At 33.8% G+C, this 22878-nt stretch overlaps 2 protein-coding genes across 3 annotated transcripts in view; one reads left to right on the plus strand and one right to left on the minus strand.

Moving 5' to 3' along the window:
• Window positions 1-8427, minus strand: part of LOC140449821 (uncharacterized) — a 38085-nt gene extending 29658 nt beyond the window's left edge. Inside the window, exon 1 of the mRNA XM_072543178.1 lies at window positions 8271-8427. Within this exon, the coding sequence (XP_072399279.1) occupies window positions 8271-8348 (78 nt within the window). The 5' untranslated portion in view covers window positions 8349-8427. The remainder of the gene's footprint in view (window positions 1-8270) is intronic.
• Window positions 1-22878, plus strand: part of LOC140449818 (dynein axonemal heavy chain 1-like) — a 1063244-nt gene that overhangs the window by 931651 nt on the left and 108715 nt on the right. The window lies entirely within an intron of this gene.

Raw genomic sequence — 22878 nt, forward strand, 5'->3', positions numbered from 1 at the left:
CAACGAGAATGACAATGTCTCACTAAAAAGCCAGCGTTAGGATACAAGAAGAAAATTCTCGATCCTTTGAAATAAAGGATGCACTCAAACAAGGGGATGCCCTGGCTTGCCTGCTATTTAACATTGTCTTGGAAAAGGCAGTCCGAGACAGACGAATTAGAGACGATAGTACTATTTACAATAGTATTGTAAATAGTACTATGAACCCTATACATTAAATTTTTGTTGACCTTAGTATGGATTTATATCTTTTTGATGATAATGTGGATCAACTTTGAGGGGGCTCATATTATCATCACTTTTTCCAGCGAGCGAAAATTCCACTTTTTCTTTCAGAATTTTGTATTTCTTTTTGTAACTGTTTTCAGGATGTTAATTTCTTTAATAAATGTAATGAATTATTAATCACACAACGATTTGATGTTTACTTTTTGTCGATCTACAAAAAAATAAAAAATTTACATAGAAAAAAAAAATTAGCCTTGTCCTCTACTTTTTGTCTTAAACGATATTTTTGTAAACCATATCAAGTTAACTATATTTATTTCGTGAAAATTAACCCTTAACTTGACGGTGTGTACTCCAGGATACGTTATTTATTAAAATGTACTTCCTCTACATAAACTAAGTTTGCCGCGAGCTTTTAAACGTACCCTCTCCCTATACACAGTTTTGCCACAATCAGAGAGTGTTTTGTGTAGACGTGCTCAAAATGACTTCCAAAGAAACAAAGAAAGTGCAAATTTGTGCCATTCGGTAAGTAAATTAATTTTTTATATGTTATTAGTTATTGTATGGATTGGTAAACTATAATTATAGTTAATTGGGTCTTCAGCAAATAATTGTATAAAATAATATTCATGATTTGTCTATAAACAAACAGATAGGATCACTTTGAAAAGTAGTATCTCCGAAGACACATTGCCAGTTGAGCAACAATTTAGTTAGTATCCTGGGGTATACATTGGCAGGTACTGACGAAAATAGAATAAGTATCTTTTTGGATACATTACCCGGTATACGGACAAATACTAATTGTATCTTATTAGATACTTTGCCATTAGAGGATTAACAGAAAAGTTATAAAAACATTTGGTATATTATGCTTGTAATGATTTAGATGTGGTGTATCTGGAATAGTATACGATTTTTTATCTTACGGAGGGTATGATACATTCAGATATAGATATTTCGCTGATGACTAGGAATCTTTTGGTTTGGGTGCCAAGATGGTATTAGCTCTCTGCCAAACAATAAAAAAACCTGAATGTTGCATGGTTTATTTTGATAATTTTTTCTGCTCCCCTAGTTTAGTACACTATTTAAGACACGAAAAAGAAATTCTATCTCTTGGAACATTGAGAGCAGATCGTCTACAAGGTTGTGGTTTTCAAACAGATGCGGAATTAAAAAAAATGAAGAGGATCTTTTTAGCAGAAAGTGGATAACGAAAAAAGAACTTGCATTATAAAGGGGTTTGATAACAAGGCCGTTCATGTGTGCAGTTCGTATGTAAGTGCTTATCCTATGTCTTCTATTAAAAGATTCTCTAAAGAAGCTAAAAAGAAAATTAAAATACCCTGTCCATTAATTATCAAGCATTACAATGCACATATGGGTGGCGTAGATTTGGCAGATATGCTAGTTGCGCTTTATCGAACACCTTTTAAAAGCCACAGGTGGTACCCTTTAATTTTTTCCCAAATACTGGATATATGTGTCAATAACGCTTGGCTTTTATATCGCAGACATAATAATTTACTGGAGGACGAAGAAAATGGTATGGGTCTAAACGAATTTAGAATATAATTTGTCGATTCCGTACTACTGAAAAATAGAAAAAGGAGATCCGACGGAATTAATTCACCAAAAAAGAAGATTCTTACTCAAGTGTAGGATATACCTGGAGAAGATGTTAGAAAAGATCTTTTTGGACACTTTCCAACTTTTACAACCAAACGACGATGTCGAAACTGTGGCAAAGGACAAACAACTATGAGTTGTTTAAAATGTAGAGCGAGGTTATGTTTAGTGGAATCCCGTAATTGTTTTTATGATTTTCATAACTAAATTTTTTAATTTTTTAACAACTTATAATTATTACTTTTACTTTTATTTTTTGAGTGTTCCAAGTTTTATTTGAAGTTTGGAATTTAAGCTGTAAAAATAAATGTTTGATCATCTTTGTAGTTTATTTATAATTTTTAAATGTAAATGATTGATATTAATTGATCCAATATTATGTTTATGGTTTAAACCCCTACTTTATGGTATCTGTTGTAACGATAATATTTTGCCTACCATAGGGGTATTACTATTAGGGGTAGAAGATGGGGATAGAAATTCTTGGGGCGAAGATAGGGTAAGCAAAATAAACGCTACTTGTGCGAACGGGCACTCAGGCTTTGGTAGGAGAGCTGGGGTCGTGGATAAGTAAAAGACAAGAGGGTTTGGATTGGGGCAACTACAGAAAAATGAAATATAGGGTCATAAATCTCTTGGGACAAACAAAAACAAAACGAAACAGGCAACTGAGGTGCCTAATCATACCTATTACAACCAGCTAGTTGTAACTGGGGATATAATAATTATTAAACATAAAAAACATATCTTTTTCAAATAAAACTCAAAAAGAAAGGGTTTGTTAAAAGAATAAACAAAATGTTGAAAAACAAAATTTAACATTTATTTTTGTGTCACCACAAACAGTTACAAAACATAACATACAAAACATTAGCGAACATAAAAACACTATATTAATAGTCACAATTAAAAAAAAATACAAAAAAAAACTTACAATTGTTAATGTGCAACAATTTGTAGCAGAAATAAATTATTACAAATAAAAAAAAATATCTTTTTAAGTGAAACTATGCATAGTGGTTAACCTTCTTTAAACAACAAAAACAAAATCTCAAATATGATTAGGTATTTACCAAATGTCAAAAATAGTGCTAACTGTCATATGTTAATACTAAATTTAAAACAAAACTGAACAAATAAAATGACAGCTAAAAGTCAAACCATAAAAATTTACTACCTACTTCAAACATTACAATTTTTTTGTATGAAAGCAATTATTACGTTTATTTAAAAAAATGTCTGCTTTACTTTTAAAATCTGATCACAAAAAAAAGTTACCTGAGTTTCACTGTATAACTTTCAATAACTGGAACAAAAAACTACATCTTCAAACTGTAAAAGAAATATCCCTAAACGGCTGCTTAGAACATTGAGGTTTGAGGTGGAAACTGGCACATTGGACACACCATGTAAACGCTTCTTAAAAACTGGACAATGGAAATGTTGATATCTTTATAAACACATTACTTGAGTAAAATACCACTTCTCTAACATATTTGTCGGTTTTCTTTTTGACCGACCTCTAAAACGTCTTCATTCTTCCGTTATCTCTGTCAACCTCATCAACTGCACTTAAAACTCAACACTGCTACTATACTGCACATTTTTGCATGACAAAAGACGAAAAAAACAAAAAAAAACATTACGAATTAAAGAAAAATTCGGACTAACACCGAAACCACTGCCTCTAACAGCGGCTCCACTGAGAGTGACGAAATTATCTAAAAAAATTGCTCACAAAACTTAGAACAAACAAAGCACTTATGGTATAAACTAAACACAACGGAAATTAAGACGTAGATTAATTTGAAAACGCAATATCGGGCGGTTTGAACAAAGAAACATCGAAGAATTTGCGCCTGTGACATAAATAAACAATAAAATGATTCATTGTCGACGGCAGCGACCTAAAAAAAGAACGAAAGATTATATGGGTTTTAAATTGAAGGATACGAACTAAGAAACATTAAAAAAAATTCTTCGTTATGATAATGCAATATATAAGGGGATTTCAATTAACACATATACGAGGGGACTTCAAAATAAAATGCTACAGTGGTGTATCTGGAATAGTATACGATTTTTTACCTTACGGAGGAGATGATACATTCAGATATAGATATTTCGCTGATGACTAGGAATCTTTTGGTTTGGGCGCCAAGACGGTATTAGCTCTCTGCCAAACAATGAAAAAACCTGAATGTTGCATGGTTTATTTTGATAATTTTTTCTACTCCCCTAGTTTAGTACACTACTTAAGACACGAAAAAGGAATTCTATCTCTTGGAACATTGAAAGCAGATCGTCTACAAGGTTGTGGTTTTCAAAGGAAAGGAAAAAAAAAAGGAAGAGGATCTTTTTAGCAGAAAGTGTATAACGAAAAAAGAACTTGCATTATAAAGTGGTTTGATAACAAGGCCGTTCATGTGTGCAGTTCGTATGTAAGTGCTTATCCTATGTCTTCTATTAAAAGATTCTCTAAAGAAGCTAAAAAGAAAATTAAAATACCCTGACCATTAATTATCAAGCATTACAATGCACATATGGGTGGCGTAGATTTGGCAGATATGCTAGTTGCGCTTTATCGAACACCTTTTAAAAGCCACAGGTGGTACCCTTTAATTTTTCCCAAATACTGGATATGTGTCAATAACGCTTGGCTTTTATATCGCAGACATAATAATTTACTGGCGGACGAAGAAAATGGTATGGGTCTAAACAAATTTAGAATATAATTTGTCGATTCGGTACTACTGAAAAATAGAAAAAGGAGATCCGACGGAATTAATTCACCAAAAAAGAAGATTCGTACTCACGTCCAGAATATACCTAAAGAAGATGTTAGAAAAGAACTTTTTGGACACTTTCCAACTTTTACAACCAAAGGACGATATCGAAACTGTGGCAAAGGACAAACTTATAATTATTACTTTTACTTTTATTTTTTGAGTGTTCCAAGTGTTATTTGAAGTTTTGAATTTAAGCTGTAAAAATTAATGTTTGATCATCTTTGTAGTTTATTTATAATTTTTAAATGTAAATGATTGATATTAATTGATCCAGTATTATGTTTATGGTTTAAACATCTACTTTATGATATCTGTTCATAATAATTGAAGTAAAACACAGTACCTTAAAATGTAATGAAAACATTAAACAAATCTACAATTGTTTTGCTAAAAGTCTTGAAAATGCTAAAGACCTTTAGCGAAACAATTGTAGATTTGTTTAATGTTTTTATTATATTTTGTGAAAATTTGATAATTTTCATTTAATTCAATGACCCAATATTATTTAATATATTGGTCCAAACGACAAATATACATCTTTGCAATGTATCTTTCTAGATATGGAGGTGTTTTTCTAATGACCTGGCAATGTATCTATTGGTCATCAGTACTTGTTTTATAGTATTCCTGGCAATGTGTCTTGCGAGATACATTGTAATGTACGGTACGCCTAGTAGTGTATCTTATGAGATACAATGTCAATAAAATGTCAAAAAAATTAAAATAGAAACAAAAATGTAATTGACTCTGAAAATGGAGCCTTCTAAAGATAATATTCAGTAAGCAATAACATTTTTCTTACAGCGGTTGTGTGCGCGCCAAGTTAAGGGTTAAAATAAAGTGTTTCAATTTGATTTATTTTATATTATTAAAACAGGCAAAAATAGAAAATATGTATGCCATTTCAAGCGTAGTGAGTGCGACAGTTTAAAAAAGAAATGGTTGTAAAATAATATGGTTGTAATAATTGGTTGTAAAAAATCTGATCACAGTCACACAAAAAAATTTTTACAAACAATATATGAATCGGTCATTTTAAAAACCACATATATCCACATTTTATCAAAAATAACTTTTCAACCTTATCATGTAGTTTGTACCAGCCTATATCATTTCGTGAACAAATCACACTAATCACATCCTTAGTTAGTGATATAAGCATTCCAAAAATATTCAGTTCATTTGAAAACCACATATATCCGGGATATATGTTGTTTTTTAAATGACCCGTTAGGAAGAGCGCTCAGCCTAAATTATTGTTGCTATTTAAAAGCAACAATAATTATGTGAAAATGGATACCGACGTACGTAAATCAAAAGAAAGACGTAAAAAGGGTGTAAAAAATGTTCACACCTTCAAGTGTGAAATTGTGAAATAGTTAAAAAAGCTCGGGTGCAAGCTCGCAAGCAAGCTCGGGTGTATATAAATTATAATGGAAATATGTTTCCCAAAATTGAAAAAGGCAAAAGTTGCAAGTAAGTGTTTCTTATTTCATAACCTCAAACAGTCGATCATAAAATGTTACTTTTAGATGCAGGAAGAAGTGTATTGCTCAACTCTCAGATGAAATAAAGTTAGAAGTGTATGCAAAAATTAGAGGATTTACCACAAAAGATGAACAAGATACGTATTTACACAATCTTATTACACCTAAAGCTGTCGTTCGGAGGCGTCCAGTACAGGGAGCAAATGTAAAAAGAAACCCTCACTGCTCCACATATACATATTCAATATTGTTTTCGTCTGACAGAAAATATGTGTGTAAAGAAGCTTTCTGTGTAAAGAAGCTGTGTAAAGAAGAAAATATGTGTGAAATTACAGGGGATAACAGACAACAGAGTACGTCGTATTTGTAACTTATTAGTTATTGGTAAATCGCCAAAAGATTTACGTGGCAAAAAAAAACGCCAACTATTGCCAAGCCTGTTTCTACTATTACAAAAATTCGAGAACACATTGAGTCTTTTCCCAGAAAAAAGGGCATTATACCAGTGGAGAATATAAATATTTAAATGAAAAATTAAATGTGAAATCACGCATGAAATGTTAGTGGCGCTACATCCTGACTTGACAGTTAAATATAAATTTTACTTAAGTGTTCAAGCAGAATTATAATTTTTCATTTGGGAGGCCACAAGTGGATACATGCTGTAAATGTGAAGAGTTAGACTTAAAACTCAAATCAAAAACCCTCAATGATACTGCAAAACGTGTAGCTATAGCAGAAAAATGGTCCATTTGCGTAGAGCAAAAAAATTTTATAATAAAATGAAAGAAATCACAGAACTATGTCAAAATGATCGTTCTGTTGGAGGTATTTGTGTAGATTATATGCAAAATCTGATGCTCCCGTACATTCCAGTAGAGGAAACTTTTTTCCTGCAACAATTAACTATCAACGTATTTAATATACATGATATGAAAACTGGAAAATCTTTCTTGTACCTATATCATAAAGGGGTAGGAAGGAAATGTCCTAATAAGGTTTGTTCTTTTATTGTTGATTTTATTATGAAACAGAAAATTCTATTTGCAGAGGTAAAACATCTTCATATTTTCGTGGATGAATATCCGGGTCAAAACAAAAACCACACTACGGTAAGAATGTGTTCTGCTTTTGTTCAACTTGGTATATTTCACACCGTGGATCAATACTTTCCTGTTCGTGGACATTCATATATGCCATGCAACCGCGATTTTGATTTTATTAAGCGAAAATTAAAGAAATTTGACCGAATTTATACACCATTTCAGTATGTGGAACTAGTATTGTCATCGAGTCTATTATTTTTGATTGAAAATAACAGCCTCATAAAGGATTTTAAACGATGGTGGCCTAAATATTATAAAAAACGTGCTTATCCGTGGAAACTTCTAGCAGAGATGCACCAAAAGATCAAAAGGAAGCATTCACCATTGCATCGTTCAATCACTTTTCTTACTCTAATACAACAAAAGGATATGTGATCGCACGTGACTTCATAGACGGTTTTACACAACATTCGTTTAAACTTTCAATAACAGATCCTGTTTCTGGTTTTCCTGTAGAGAAAGCTTACCCTGGCCAAACAATTTGTATTAAAGGCAAGAAAATGATAAATTTACGCAAGTTTAAGCCTTACTTAGAAAATGAAGAAGTAGAAGACTGTAAAGAGTTTTATTCCGAAATTTTTGACTGACCTACAACAGCAGTAGAGTAAAAAGATGATTAGTAAAATTATTATTTTTTTTATATACATTACTGTTTACGACAATATATTTCAATTGTTCTATTCAAAGTTTACTATATAAAATATATTATTAAGTTGACATTGCGAAAACGTAGGTTTATTTTAGAAACTTTTCGAAAAATAGCTGTCATTTTAAAAACCACGTATATTCATCGACTTTAATGGTGTTTTATGAAAAAAGTATTATGTCAAAATCTGCAATATATGATAGAAAGCATTGCATATATTATGTACATTAGTACCAAGCCACAACAATTGGTCTCTCAAACAATATATTGCGTTAAAACAGTTTTTCTCGTTTTTCTCAAAAGCACTACTACTGGATATATGTGGTTTTTAAAATGACCGATTCATATATAAAATACAATTAAAAGATACGTTACTTACTTTATAGGGTAGTGCGGCATAAGACAACTGTGCCAAACACAGTACAGCGAATGCAATGAGTGCCTTCTGCATCGTCATAGGTTAATACTTAAAAAACTAACCGTACAGAATACTGGTTAATGTTAAATTGACTCGCAGAATTCTTTTAATTAATATATTTGTATTTTAATCGAGATTATTATCTTATCATAAACGTTGAAGGCATTTCCTATTTCTCTAAAAAGGTTTAAAAAGAAAATAGCAATGCAAAATAGATTTAATCAAATTAAATAATAATTAAGATAAAAAAATATAAGTTTAACTAGAACGACAAAATAGTGATAATAACTTTATTGCATATTAATACGTTCGCTACCAAGATCTTTGGACATTGAGGCACCACAATTTTTTTTATATTATTTTGAAATAAAATTATTTTAATTGTGCTGTGAATCAATGTAGTAAATATCAGATGCAGAAAAAAGACATTTGAAAGGATTTTTGAACCCAACTCATATATGAGACACTGGTCTATTATATGAATTTTTCTTGATAAACCATGTGTCTCAGTTATGAGCCACTCCAAAAATAATAATTTCGACTGATTTTTTTTTATTTTTAATTTCTGTTGTTACAAAACGAGCATACATAATTTTGTTCTGAAGCTATTTTCTTGTGGCATTTTAAATTAATTACTATTTAACTGGGAATAAGCCACAATTAAAGGTTAAAATACGTTTATTGACGTTTCAATTTCCACTTCGGAAATCGTTCTCAAAATACAAACATTAGTAAATTAAACAAATTTTGTTTTTGTTACTTAGTGAAAAATTCTTCTATTAATTTATTTTATCTGACTCATCTATATTGACAATTCAGACATACATTATACATTTTAAAGTAGACGACTTTAAAATGATATTGCCAATATTGTTGAGTTGCGTTCCTGGGACGACTTTACTTATAAGATAGTTCATTCGATTACATGAAATCAACTTTAACTTGAGAATATCCGTCAGAAAAGATCATAACATGTAATTCGTCTTTAAAAAGACAAATACATGCCATGATGACAGTAAAATTCTCCTGTTAGTGATTCCATAGTAAATTATGAGGGAAAAACCAGGAAAAAAACCTCATAATACTATCCCGACATGGTAAGTATTTGATTTTGCATTTATTTTACCTTCAATAAATACCAAATTCCAATTTTATATGTTTGTTATTTAAAAAATATAAATGATGTATTCTCTATATGTTACTGACTTACCAATACTGGTATTTTCTTTTTAATAACTTCCTCTTTCAATATGGGTAACCAGATCCTACTACATTCTGCCGAGGAATTCGCGACACAATTGGTCTCATTTAGCATAATTAGAGCCGCTTCTTTGATTTTTCTCTTTTTACCATCCGTTTCTTTTAGGACTATATTTGAATCATTCCATTGAACCCTATGTTCATTATCCCATGCATGTTTACATATTTGAGATCTATCAAATTCTCTATTTTTAATATAGGATTGATGTTCACTTATTCTAACATTTAATGGCCTTGATGTTTCACCTAAATAAAACTGATCGCATTCACAAGGTATTTTATAAATGCAATTCTTTGTCCTTTCTTGTTCATTGTTAGGTTTGGTTTTGGACAAAATAGATCTCAACGTGTTTGTTGTTTTGAATGTTGTTGAAATGTTGAATTTATTTCCTCGTATATTGTTATTTTCCTCGTATTATCCCTTGTATATGTTGTAGGATCTCGTTCTAAGTTGTTTTGTTCTATTCGATCTATTTTTGAAAATTCCTTATTTATAAACGATAAAGGATAATCATTTTTTAATAAAACAGATGTTAACAAATGTTTCTCCTCCAAGAACGAATTTTGGTTAGAACAAGTAATTTTGGCTCTATCGTATAAGGATTTAATGATTCCCTTTTTAATATTAATATTGTGATTTGATTTGAAATTTAAATATCTGTTGGTGTGTGTTGGTTTTCTATACACCTGAGTTTCGTATCCAGTATCGTTCTTAGAGATTAAAACATCCAGAAAAGGTAATGTGTTATTATATTCCTTTTCCATGGTAAATGTTATTGTCTCTTCTTTATCGTTTATATCATTTAGGAATGTGTCCAACAACTCTGATCCATGAGGCCATATTGAGAATACATCATCTACATATCTCCACCATACTGAGGGTTTTAAATTTTGTTTAGAAATAATATTTGTTTCAAAATCTTCCATAAATATATCGGCTAATAATGGAGATAAACTAGAGCCCATTGCTAGTCCAAAACTTTGTTTATAGAATTCATTATTTAGTTGAAAATATGTATTATCAGTACATACTGTTATTAACTCCATTATAGCTGATATATTTAGTCTTGTTCTAGTTGCCAATGTATCATCACTCTCTAATTTTGTCTTGACTATATTTAAAGTCTTATCTAATGGCACATTCGTAAATAAACTATTTATGTCAAAACTTACTAAAGTATTATTTGAATTAAATTCAATATTTGATAATTTATTTAAAAAATGTTGTGTATTTTTTATAAATGTGTCATTTTTATTTGCAATTGGTTTTAAAATATTTAATAAAAATTTTTGATAGTTCACTACAAGGAGAATTCATGGTACTACAAATGGGTCTAAGTGGTATATTCGTTTTATGAACTTTCGGTACTCCATAAAAATGAGGGGTCTTACTGTAATGAGGTGTAATTAATCTTCTCTGATAACTGGGTAAACAATCTTTAAACTTGAAATTTAGATAACTAAACATATCTCAATGTTTACATTGAGCATACATAATGTAAAAAAGAAATTAGATCTTCGATTCGTGATATTCACGAAAACAAGGGTCTACATAAAGTCCAACAGTTTCTCCATGTTTGTCCTTACAGTCTGCACAAACAAAGTACGTTTGAGTTCTTTTCTTTTTTGAAGAGCAAACACATCTTTTCCTCTTCTCCACCTTCTTTGGATAATGTGGCTGTTCCATATATGTCGGTTTTTTTAATGATGAAGCACGTGTGTTTGTGTTTGCTTTTAAATATTGAAATACAAGCAACTCTCTAAACTTATATATAACGTATATCTTAAATAAGGGCACCGAACCTACCTTTATTAATGCTCGTAGCCAAACAGTCATCGATATCACGCTGGCAACAGCTGAAATATCGAATAAAATTCAGAACTGGCAGGTATCGGAGGATATTTCTATGTCTGACCACCGCTGGCTAACCTATAATATTAGTCTGGAAAAAAGCCTTATCAAATCGCGCGACCCTAAGAGGACGGATGTAGAACTCTACAACCGACTCTTAGAAGATGCTCTGCGGAATGAAAGGGCTTCAACTCCAGGAACTAATGCAGAATTGGAAAGGTATGCGGTATCTATCCAAAACAAAATAAGCTATGCTTATAAAAAATCCTGTCCAATAAGGATGGTCCAGGAAAGTCGCAAAACCAATTCTTGGTGGTTCACTGAATTTTAACACCTAAGGAAGACAGCAAGAACAGCTTTTAATAGAGCAAAACGCACCAAACTCAAAGAGGATTGGGATTCTTACCAATCAAATCTCAGAGAGTTTAAAAAAGTCTGCAGACAAAGACAAAGAGCTGCTTGGAGAACCTTCTGTGAGGAAATCGAAGATTTCCCGCAGGCTTCCAGGTTACAAAAAGCGCTCTCAAAGGACTCACATCGGCATACTAACGAAGGAAGATGGGAATAAAACTTCCAACCTTCGCGAAAGTGCTGAGGTCCTGATGAAAACACACTTTCCCGGTTCTAGTGTCTCAACAGCACCAAACCGGATGAAAGAAGCAATCATACCGTCAACAAACGACTGGCATCTCGCCAGAACAATGATTAATGAGGAAAAGGTAAAATGGGCCATATTGTGCTTCACCCCTTTCAAATCACCAGGGCCTGACGGCATATATCCAGCCCTACTACGGTCGGGACTGGATATCCTTCTGCCGCACCTCGTGGAAATATTCAGAGCCTCTTTGGTTCTGAGATATATTCCTAGGAAGTGGAGAGAGGTACGTGTGGTCTTCATACCAAAACCAGGTAGGCTGGACACCCTACCAAAGGCTTTCCGACCAATTAGCCTAACATCCTTTCTGTTGAAAACGATGGAAAGGCTATGCGAGAGGTACATAAGGGATGAAGTTCTGGTCCATAACTCACTTCACCCAAATCAACATGCATATACTTCGGGAAGATCTACCGATTCTGCACTGCATCATGTAGTGGGAAGAATTGAAAGATCGCTGGATAATAAAGAATCCACCCTAGGTATATTCATAGACATTGAGGGAGCGTTTGATAAAACCACATTCCCAACTATCACGTAACAGCTCAACATCAGGAATGTTCCTCTGGCCATAAGCGAATGGATATTCAGTATGCTCTCTAATAGAGCAATAAGCATAAATGTAGAAGACGTTTCTGTTAGAGGCATGGTTACGAGGGGCTGTCCACAGGGAGGGGTGCTATCACCACTACTCTGGAACATAGTTCTAGATACCCTGGTTGACCAACTCAGCAGCAACGGTTTCTACACAATAGCCTATGCAGACGATATTGCTGTCCTGCAAAGCGGTAAGTTTGAGATCACACTATGTGAGAGATCACAAGTTGCTCTCCGACTAATAGAAACATGGTGCAAGGAACACTCACTATCTATAAATCCAAATAAAACTGAGATGGTCCTCTTTACCAGGAAAAGAAGAATCATGGGCTTAATACCCCCAAGGATTCTAAACTACAGTCTAAATTTTTCTGACGAGGTGAAGTACCTTGGTATTACCCTTGACAAGAAGTTAACATGGAACTCACACTTAGATGGTAGAGCTAAAAGAGCATATATTGCCTATGAGCAGTGTCGACGAACGGTCGGACGCACCTGGGGCCTCACGCCCAGGGTGATCGCCTGGGTCTACACCGCTGTCATTAGGCCAATGCTAACTTACGGAGCTATTGCTTGGGTACCAAAAGTGCTACAGGCAACAGCGATTAACAAACTAAACCATATTCAGCGGATGGCTTGTATAAATATAACAGGTGCCGTGTCAAAGAGGTGGCGCTAGTGACAATGATGCGACTGCGCTCAACTGGTGCAAACCTTGATGTAGGAATGGGACAATTGAGAACTCGTTTCTCGCGAGAAGAGTTGGATGCGTTACCACTTCTACAGGCAGGCTGCGACTCAATTGAACCAAAGTTTGTCTTCAACAAACCCTACAAAATTGAAACATAACAGTATATGGAGACAAACGTGGCAAATGCCTATTGCATATACACCGATGGCTCCAAAATGAAAAAAGGCTCAGGATGCGGGATATACTCCAGATCACTGAACCTAAGAATAAAGTGGGGTATGGGCAAAAATGCCGGCGTAGTTCAGACAGAACTGACTGGTATCTCCATAGCCGCAAAAGAGATAACCCAAAAAGGTATAGCAGGCAAAACTATAATCATCTGCACATATAGATAGCAGACAAGCGCTACTAACCTTGAATAGACCACGTGTCACATCAGGTTTAGTAATGGAGTGTCACAAGTCACTAACCCAAGCTTCGGATGGTAATACCATCATCCTGAGGTGGGTTAAAGGACACAATAGGAATAAAGGCAACCGCATTGCTGACCAATTAGCTAGGAAGGCGGCAGGCCTAAGACTCTTAGGACCTGGGGATCTTTTTGGTTGGTCAACTACAACAATCGCGGAAATTGTCAAATGTCACTCCCATGCGCAAACCGTAAAAAGATGGGAAGAAGAGAAAGGATGTAAACTTGCCAGGGTAACACTAAGTAACCTTGAAGAGTCAACATCTAAGAAGTACTTGGGAATGACCAGGAAAAAACTACGTTTGGCAGTTGGTTTTTTAACTGGTCATTGTCAACTAAGCAAACACCTCCATACACTGGGGCTAGCAGACACACCTCTATGTAGGAAGTGTGAATGAGAAGACGAAACTGTAGAGCATGTCCTATGTGAATGCCCAGAGTTATCGTTAATACGAGAGTACGCGTTCGGCGAGTCCTGGCCAACACCTGCCCACATAAGAGAGATGTCTCCTGGTGACTTGTCCACCTTCCTAGAATTGGCAGGATGGACAATGAGCTAAGGGTGACAGCTCCCTGGGAGGATGCACAATGAGTCAATTGTGGCCTAAGTGCTGTGAAACTTAACTCGCCCTCCCTACTCTACAGATACAGAACTCTCTAAACTTCAAATAAGTAATTTTTTCTTTGCACTTTATTATATAGGTACGTGCTATTCCAAATGCAAACATCCAACAAGTGGAAAAACACTTTCAGGTACCAACGGACTGTTTTCCGGGGCGTTGTGTAGTATGACACCATGTGGTCACTTCGATCTATGCCCGACATATTTTTGTTATATTCTCCGTTCATAAATTGTTGAGAGCACGAAATGTGCCTCAAACTCATAAAACGGTCGTAAACCATAGGCGTTCCTGTATTAGGCGTTCCCTATTAAATAATAATATAATATTTTTTAATACTGTTATATATATATATATATAATATTAATAATATTTTAATACTAATATATTTAGCAAAAAAACAATTAAAACTTTCACGGCTAATGTTATGTAATTATATTATATTAATAAAAATAAGAATTGAACCATTAACAATTTTGTAAATAAGAATACCTTATCTCTTTGGATATTTCAATACTAATCTTCGCGTTTAATCACTTTACTAGAAAACCTGGAATTCATATCCGAAGGTACTATTCGTTGCAAGATAATTAGGATGGAATTCCCCAGATTTTTAATAATATAATGGGTATGCTTTGGCCACGTGCCTCGTTTGTTCAGTTTATATTCGAAACTTAACTTAAAAGGGTGAAGTTATTACGAACGAAAACAATTTTTTTGTTTAGTAGGTACGTTTTTGATCGCATGTAATTTACGGCTCATCGGTGTGTCCGCGTCTACGGCAGTAATTAGCGTCTCGAATATTTCTTTTGCGAATTGCGTGATTTTTTATTCCATATACCTATGAACATATACGTACCTTTCGCTCGTGCTCGTTTTGTTGGATTGTTTGTGATGGCTTCATCATCAACATCATCAAGTTTTACACCGGTACTGTTGCGTACAGTCAGTAAGTCTGTCTATTCACCAAGAGAGAAGACTATTGTCCTGAATGTTCACGATGCTCTGGTTTCTCAGAATCCCACAAACACTTCGCAACATAGTCGAAAGTTGTGCCAACATGACTGGCGTAGGAGAGTCAACTATATATAGGTTCCTATCAGAAAGAAAAAAACACGGTATAGCTAATCCAAACACAAACGAACACTTAAAGAGAGGGAAAAAGCCTATTGAAATTGATGAATTTGCCAAAAATGGTATTCGAAGGAAAATTCATAGATTTTTTTTCAAAAAAGAAATACCAAACCTAAACAAAATTTTACAAGAAGTTAGAGACGACCCGGATTTGCCTCATATCGGACGAACTAAATTATGGCAAGTTTTAAAAGAATTAAATTTCCGGTGGGAGAAATCAGACCGAAAATCACTTTTTATTGACCGTTCAATAACCGTTGAATAAAATAAATAAGTTTTATTAAAAAATACAATTTACATAAGTACAATTTAAAAAATGTATTTATTTAGTTCAAATAAATGTTTCAATCATATACTCTACGACACTGGTCGTTCATCTCTAACCATTCAAAATACCCCTGTAATAGGATTATAAGGTATTGTATTCCTTCAGATCGTAATCTACGTGAATGGTTCGGGTGTAGTTCGATTGAACTTTTTAGGCGCGCTGCTAACAAAGTCGCAGTGGCCATGATGATTTCCAATCTCCGCTAGGAGTGGCACGAGAAGAAGAAGAAGAATTCCTTTAGATATAAGGTGGGTTAGTAGAAAACGTCTTAAACCGTCAGTTTTAGGTTGGTTTTTACTATTATATCGTATTACCTATCCTCTCTGTATTTCAGTTTTCTAATTAGGGTTAAACTTGTAGTGAGCTATCAACAAATTGTGAACCGACTGTAGTCTAGTATGACATTTGGTTTCTCTAGTTCAACACCTCTCTTATTAGTGATTTTACCAAAAGCAGCATTATGTTTTGTCGATATTAGTAACATCACGCTTATCTTTCCGCTTTATCACAAGTACATACTTCTTTTTTCGAAACACACTTTGTCCTTTTCCTAATTTAGTAGTTATAACTGATTTGGGATTCCCCTTACGATCTTTCCATAACGTTCCAACAATGTGTGTTTTTGGTTCATATAAATATTCAGCCAGACTTACACTGTTGTAATAGTTATCAAGGAACAACGTATGTCCTTTGCATAGATAACGTCCTGCAAGTTTCGTTACTACCGATTGAGCGTGACTAGTCTCTTGAGAAACTGTCCCTTTGCCCGAATAAATCAGAATTTCTAGCACAAATTCATCTTAAGTGCAGAGTTCGTATAATTTAATTCCGTATTTGGCACTTTTATTTGGAATATACTGACGAAATAGAAGTCTCCCACGCCAAAGTAATAATGCTTCATCCAGTGAGAGATTAGCATCGGGATAAAAAATACTCTGTATATTTTGGGTGATGTAATTCAACAGCTGTGAAATTTTATGTAATCGTGAAGTTTTGTCATCAGCTTCTTTGTAAAAACACAGACATCTAACTATAGATTTGAAGCGATTTTTAGACATTGTATTTCCAAAAAGTGGATGAAAGTATAAAACATTTCTACTCCAATAATTTTTAATGCTGGGCATACCAATGTTACCCATTAGTATGCATAAACCAAGAAATGTATACAGCTCATTAGTATCGACCGGTGTCCAATGTTTCATTGTCGAATACCTTGTCAAATTACGCCTGAATATTTCGGCACGTAAATGTATCCACTCGCATATTTGTTCCTTCAATGATTGGTCAAATATTAATGCAAATATTCCTTCTGCAGTACTTGTGGTTGGAATATTAATTTGTATACCAGCTTGCTCTGTAAATTTAAACAATGTGGGTTCACTGTCGATATTTACCCACTCGTCGTCGTTTTCATTGGGACCACTATCAGAATTTCTCTCAACTTCCTCCTCAACATCTTCTTCAGCAGTATCTTCATTATTCACACTTTCATCAGACGAGTTGAGGTCTTCAGCGCTTAAGCTATTTGGTAATGAAGGTGCATAACTACTTCCTGAATCCGAGTAAGCTTCCGGTATTTCTCCAGAAGTACATGCCAAAACTTCATCGTTGTCTTCAGCCATTATTTTATCAGCTTCTTCTTGAAGCTGTTTTTGAGTTAAGTCTTTACGTCGTGACATATTTCAGAAAATCTGAAATAAAAAATACTAAAATAATTTAACATATCATTAAATGTGATAAAAAGGTGCTATTGTAAAATTTAAAACAAGAATATCAAAAAAGGATAGTTGCAACCCATATTTATTACCATAATGTGAGTAGTATATTGAGTATATATATAGTTAGTTATGACATACCCTGTATATACAATTATTTGTAAGGAAACAATATAAACCATTTTCAATATTGAAATTTTAGGAAACGGTTTTGACTTACAAATACATATAAATACATACATTCATTCTAAAATATAACCTCACTTTTACACATTTTACGAAGGTAATTAGCCGTTTACATTACTATTAAGACTACAAAATAAGGATTCAGTAATAAAATAAAATACTTACTTACATATAAACACCAAAACAGCGATTTAAATCAATAAAATGTGTTAAAATAGCAAAACACAGCAGAGCAGCAAAATATGTGTTGTTTGTCGGCAGTTACAAATGAAATTGGTTAGTGACTGAGAGACCATCCGATACAATCACAAGCCAGACCTTACTATCATCATCATCATCAGTAGCTCGACAACCCTTTCTGGGTCCTGGCTTGTTCTAGGATTTTCCGCCACTCTGTTCTGTTCCTTGCTTTGTTTTTCCAGTTGGTAATCTTAAGTGTTTTCAGATCTTGCTCCACTTGTTCCATGTATCTAAGTTTGGGTCTTCCCTTTGACCTTCTTCCCACTGGTGTTTGTCTGATAATATGTTTTGGAGTTTCAGTCTCCAACATTCGTTCAACATGGCCCATCCAGCGCAGACGTCCGATCTTTATGGATGTTATGATCTCGGGTTCGTTGTATGCTGTGTACAGTTCAAAGTTATATCTTCTGCGCCATATGTCATTTTCCTTTACCCCCTTATATATGTGTCTAAGGATTTTTCGTTCAAATGTGCCTAATAGGTTTTCATCGCTTTTCGATAGTGTCCATGTCTCTGATCCATATACAAGGACCGGTTTTATCAGGGTCTTTTATATTTTGCATTTGGTGCTTCTTGTGATGTTGTTAGATCTTAGATGTTTAATTAGTCCATTATATGTTTTATTAGCGATATGTATTCTTCTCTTAACTTCTTCACTGACATTGTTATCTGCGGTAACTAGTGAACCTAGGTATGTAAAATTTTTCACGCTTTCGATGTTATAGTCTCCTATTGTCAGATTCTGTAGGTTTCTTTGGCCTGTCGATTTACTGACCTTCATGTATTTGGTTTTTATTTCATTAATGTTTAGGCCACTGTTTTGTGCAGACCTTACTATAGACCACTGAAAAATATAAAACCTTTACAGTAGACTGGTACAACGGAAATCGAATAAAATAGTAATATTGCTAATGGCTCATATTTGAGACGGCAGTCCAGTAGAAAATTGTGAGTGGCTCTTATATGGGACGCTTGGTAGCGAACGAGTTAAGTGGCAGAGAGAAACGGTTATTGAGCAGCATAAATGTTAAAAAAAAATGCTAGAAAAACTTATTTAATGAGTAAGAAAAATAAGACAAACGTGAGTGGATGCAAATGTTGCATATCAGACCTTCAGAATTAATTTTATAAAAGACTTGTTTAGCTAGTTGCTATGTACAATATTCACTTCCATGTGACGTGTATTTTAGAACCCCAGAGTTAAATTTTTCATTCCCGTTAAGAATACGAAACATTGGAAAGACACTTAAATTATCTTTTGAAGAGGAAGTGTTTCGTTGAATATTTGTATTCCTCAAGGTTTAAACCCCTAGAGAGGGTAAATCATCATTACCATTGCTTTCATCCCTAAACGAGTCCGGCTTCCCTAATTACATTTCTCCATAATTTTCTATCTTGAGTCTTACCAATCATCTTGGCATCAATCGGTGCCAGCTTTAGACTTATCTTAATATACTCATTGTTAATTATATCCTTTTTGGTCACTCCACGCATTCATCTAAGCATTCTCACTGCCGTCACATGCATCCGTTATTTCTGTTTCCTTTTAACTACCCAACATTCAGTCCCATGCATTATAGCTGGTATTATGGAAGTGTTATAGAATTTTCCCTTCAGCTACATTGCAATTTTTCTTTTACACAACCTATCATTCGCCTCCTTCCATTTTATACATTTAATCAAAATTCTACTGCATGTACTGCATAGCAGTAAATAATGGGTACAATGAACAAACAGTTAATAAAATTTAAGTTTTACGTAAGAATGCGCTGCAATTAGTATTTGCACCACCAGAGAAAAACCCATTACTTTCTGCTCGATTACATATGCATGCAAGATATCAACAAAAATAGCCAAATAAATAAAAAAAAAGTAATAACATCAGCTTTCTAAACAAACAGCGACTTAGGCAAATATATTAATAACAAGAACCAAAAGAAAAAGCACTTACACAGTGGTGTATACAGACTTAAATGTGACGACTTCCCAAAAACTTATATCGGTCCAGCTATACTTTGTCTCAAAGTGACTAGTCTGTATAGGGTAAGATATGCAATGCTAACCTTACGGGAATTTCGCTAAGACGTTGCCAGTTTTATGCAGTGAGCGATGGCGTTCTCTATTGTCTGTCTTTCAAAATAAACGGAATAAACCAGGAGTTCTCAACAAGTCCTCACGTACAATTTTATGTAATTTACAAATATCGTTTGCTAATAATTTTACATAATACTATACATTATTTGTTTCTGATAGTAACTTATCAACTTTTATCTTTTATTGGTAGCAGTAGTATAATAAAATGTGCATTAAATAAACATTTGTTTCAAAGTTTAAAATAATTCCGGTAATTTCTACAAACTGCCAAATTTAAAATGTTATTTATGTACCTGTGGTGCTAATTAGTGCTATAATGTGTAAGGAATTTGTAATTTTGGTTGATATCAACTGCAAATACTTTCTTCCGAGATATTCAGTAATTAAGAAGCAATTAGAGTAATTCTTGTACAGAATATGTTTAAAAGCTTGATACATCCAGGGCCTTAATTAGTCTTTATTTGTTTTTCGGAGCGCGTAAACATATTCGAGTTACGATTATTTGTACCATCTTGGATGTACTGTTACTGTTTTGTGATTGTTATTATTTGTTGGTGGCTGTTGTTGTGATTTGCTGTTGGCAATTATTGTTATTTTCTGTTGTTGTTTTCTGTCTCTCACAATCTTTACATATATACTGGCAACTCCTTTCTTATTGAGCGCCAACCACAAAATCTCTCGAGGGACTCTAGTACATGCTTTCTGAAGATCAATAAAGACAATATGAGCGTTATTTAGTTATTCCTGTCTTTTCCGATTAACTGCCTTATGGTTATAAGTTAAATCTGTTGTTAATCTGCCTTGCATAAAGCCAAACTGATTTTCGGATATTTCGATTCTTCGCGTATCCATCTATCAATTACTCTCATATTTTCATACCGAGTCTAAGTAGTTTTGTGGCCTTGTAGTTTGTGCATTGTTATATGCACAAACTAATGGACCTTTCATTTAGTTAGCTCGGGCATATTTTGACATATTCATAGTCGGAAACCTACAATACAAAAATTCCTACTTCTCAGTATTAATAGTTCAAATATACTACTATTGCAAACTTCTTCCTTTGAAAAAAGAAGATTTATTATAAATAGTGGAAGTGTATACTAAACCCATAAAATTTTGGGTAGTATATATTTAAAAACTATATTTTAGTTGTTATAATTTAACATAACTATTTATTATATGGTGCAAATTAATAAATATTGATTGTCGGTAATTCGTAAAGTTCTGTTTTATATACTATTTAGTTTGTTTACTATTAATAATGGCTATAAGTACGTGTGCTTGGTTGTATAGTAATTTCCAGCCACTTCTATAGAAAATGTCACACCGAGAGTGCAGTACGGCTAATATAGGAATGCACAATTGCCGGATTTCACGCCTTGTGCTTGGCGATACAAACAGGTCCAAGTGGTAGTCACAGAACCGTACCCAGATCTCTACGCCGGGCTCTGTTATTTATTATAAAATAATATATTGATAAAATAATTGCCTTCAAGTATCCAAATAAGAGGCATGAATTTGAATAAAAAGACCTTAAGTTTTTAGCGAGAATTTTATTATAAAACTGTATACTTTATTAAACTAACAAATGCATTTTAAATTACATTTCTTGATAGCTATAAATATACCGGGTGGAACCTCCGGTAACTCGATTTCTGTGCACCCAGCCCAATATCCAAGAAAAACTTTTTCTTTTGTAAATATGTGAAAAATGATCAGGAACGGGAATATTGAAAAAGCTTTGCACATTTTTTAATCCCGGCGATGTTATAAAAAAAACAAGTTGCGCACTTGAATCACCGCGAAATTTTAACACCTACTATGAAATTTTTTTTTGTGGAAATCTAAAGTGCAGTTTTTGTCCTTGTTAAAACATAATGCAGTCTCGCATTTTTTACACACAACATAAGTTTACCTAGTTCCTTGGCATAGCAACCTGGTAGTTTTCAGCGAAACCTTGTGTTATTCCATATGGGATAATGGTTTTCCTTGCCCACACTTGACCAGATGAGCAGGTATAAGGTTTATAGTGTAAGTTATTTAACATTATATTATATTTATACTTTATTAAACTAACAAATATATTTTAAATTATATTTCTTGATAGCTATAAATATACAGGGTGGAACCTCCGGGAACTCGATTTTCGTGCACCCAGCCCAATATCCGAAAAGCCCATACTCTGATTGGACTGGTAAATGCATTTTGTTGGTTATACAGTGTAAAATAATAGAGGTTACTCACAGATATTCAATTAATTATACTAAAGTCGTCCTCTACATCCGACATGTCGGATTCGCTTTCGCTACTCTCCCCTGTGTTCGCGTGTATTATCAATTGGTCTACGTCATCTTGCAGGTTGTCCGCAGTCCACATCTCAGTTTCCGTTTTCTCAACAACATGAGTGACATAATTGCGCCAATTTTGCTCTGTGACGCGTGCGAAACCGTCGTCGATCAACTGGCGTACCTCGTCGTTTTTAAAAGTGGTATTATGGGTACCTACATATCGCTTAACTTGGTTCCACACCATTTCTATAGGATTCAATTCGCAGTGATATGGAGGAAGCCTTAAAATATAAACATTATGTTGTGAAGCATACTCATCAAGATGATACTTATCGTATTGATCTTTAAAAGCACGCGCTGCTTCTAATAGCTCGGATTTCAAATAACACTCCTCGAAAAAAATGTCTTTTTCCACTAGCCATTCCTTGATTGCAGCTTTA

The sequence above is a fragment of the Diabrotica undecimpunctata genome, chromosome 9 (assembly GCF_040954645.1).
Source record: "Diabrotica undecimpunctata isolate CICGRU chromosome 9, icDiaUnde3, whole genome shotgun sequence".
NCBI classification, from domain to species: Eukaryota; Metazoa; Arthropoda; class Insecta; order Coleoptera; family Chrysomelidae; genus Diabrotica; species Diabrotica undecimpunctata.